The sequence below is a fragment of the Camelus dromedarius genome, chromosome 23 (assembly GCF_036321535.1).
Source record: "Camelus dromedarius isolate mCamDro1 chromosome 23, mCamDro1.pat, whole genome shotgun sequence".
NCBI lineage: Eukaryota > Metazoa > Chordata > Mammalia > Artiodactyla > Camelidae > Camelus > Camelus dromedarius.
This window is the reverse complement of record NC_087458.1, coordinates 9,024,503-9,026,703: the sequence shown is the minus strand read 5'-3', so window position 1 is coordinate 9,026,703 and position 2,201 is coordinate 9,024,503. Positions and strand designations below refer to the sequence as shown.

Genomic DNA, 2,201 nt, shown 5'->3' with positions numbered 1-2,201 from the left:
TCTGTACAGGTAGATGGTAGACAAGATGACCACCCAAGTCCTTCACTTTCTTATATTATATACTCAGATGACAAATTTGAAACTGGGAGCTCCTCTTATTAATACATTTAGGGTAGAAGACCATGTAGACATCTTCGTCAGCCTGAGGCCTGAGGCAGGACTGGATGGTTATTATTTTCTATTCATTTATATAGTGTATCTTCTGTTACATAAGGAGTGGTTGAAAGGAGTGGTAAGAAAAGGCACCAAGAAATATCATTTTTTTTTGAAAACCAAAGAAATAAAAGGCCCTTGTAGAGATGGGGGCAAAGCCATGATTAATATAATGAGTCTTCCATTCTGTGCAGATTTACATGTTACATGTGCATTCTCTTATCTATTAGTTACAAACAAAATCCCTGTGAACTAAAAGAGAAAAATTATATTACCCTAATTTTCCATATTTAAAAATCAGATTTGGAGAACACCCATGGTTTTCTTAAAGTCATGACCTAAATAACATCAAGCTTAGTCTTCTAATTGCCATTACAATAACTTTTCCCCCATCATGTCATACTCCAGTATCGATACCACTTTCAGGCCTGAGCACCTCATTTTAAACTGAACATAACCTTAAACAAAGAGGAACAACAGAGATTTGGACTAACAAGCCAATCACAGGACAAGAGATAATGGTTGCTGAGACCCTTTTGAGAACTATCTCTGGAAGAAGAGGAAGAGTAGGAGAGTTATTCTTTAGTAACAGATACTTTCCTATCTCCCTTAATCTTCGCCTCAACCTTCAGGTAAACATATTACTATGTCTGCTTTACTTAAGAGATCATTACAGCCCCACAATGTCAAACAACTCATCCAAGGGCACAGACTTATACAGATAAACAGACTACAAACTTTTATGACTTAAATAGTGAAACATTTGGCCCAAATGTGTGTGTACTGTTGGAAATGTTTTCATTAAAAAGACTTAACAGAAAACCTAGTCTTCATAATCATCCTCCGAACAGCCAGCTGTACATCTCTGTTCCTGAGGCTGTATACCATGGGGTTCAACAGTGGGGTGATGACGGTGTAAGTCACTGTCACCAGCCTGTCTGTGCCTGTTGTATACTGGGCTGAGGGTCGCAGGTAGACAGAGGACGCACAGCCGTAGTGAACAATGACCACGATGAGATGAGAGGCACAGGTGGAGAATGCTTTCCGCTTGCCTTCAGCTGATGAGATCTTCAGGACAGTGGAGACAATAAATCCATAAGAGATGCAGATGAAGATCAAAGGCACAACAAGCACCAAGACCCCACCAATGAAGATGATCAGTTCATTGATGTAGGTGTCAGCACAGGCGAGACGGATGACTGCTGAAATATCACAAAAGTAATTGTTGACCTTGTTGGAGCCACAGAAAGGGAGGCTAAAGACCAAAGTTGTTCCCACCAGAGATACTATAAAACCACCAAGAATACAAGTCACTGCCAGTTGCCCACATACCCTCCAGCTCATGAGAATGGCGTAGTGCAAAGGCTGACAGATGGCAGCATAGCGATCATAGCCCATCACTCCCAGAAGCAGGCAATTGGTGACAGCAAAGCCAAGGAAGAAGTACATCTGGAAGACACAACTCATGAAGGAGAGTGTCCTGAGTACAGAGAGCAGATTGATAAGCATCTCGGGCAGGATAACAATTGTGTAGAAGGTCTCAGAGGTGGAAAGGACACCTAGAAAGAAGTACATGGGTGTGTGGAGGCCGTGATCCAAGCAGATGACTGAGATGATAGTGAGGTTTCCACTCAGGATGATCAAATAGAGGCAGAGAAAGACCACAAAGAGGACACGCTGCAATTCCCCAAGGCTGGAGAAACCCAGCAGGAGGAACTCGGTAACGCAGGAGGAATTGGCCATGGAGCGTTGATCCCACACAGTCAAGTCGATGTGACCGGGTCCAGAGAACTTTGAAAGTGAGAAATTAGGAAGGCTTAACCTTCACAAAGTAGCTAGCACTGTCTGGTTTGAAAGAGAAGGCATGCAAGGATAAAGAAAGATTGTAAACTACTCAGATACTATCCTAAATTATTGTGCACCATACTGCTATTTATCTGCCAATGATTTTAGTAGTGCATATGGGGACAAGTGTTCACATGAAATGTACAAACATTGGCTCAAATAAAGCTTATTCTTCAACCACCTTCCTTTGCAACTTTTATAGT

At 41.8% G+C, this 2,201-nt stretch overlaps 1 protein-coding gene across 1 annotated transcript; it reads right to left on the bottom strand.

The window, feature by feature from the left end:
• Positions 1-892: 892 nt before the first annotated feature.
• Positions 893-1,925, bottom strand: LOC105086541 (olfactory receptor 10R2). The gene has a single exon (XM_010977063.3). The coding sequence runs from the start codon at positions 1,894-1,896 to the stop codon at positions 955-957; it is 942 nt and encodes a 313-aa protein (XP_010975365.2). The 5' UTR covers positions 1,897-1,925; the 3' UTR covers positions 893-954.
• Positions 1,926-2,201: the final 276 nt, after the last annotated feature.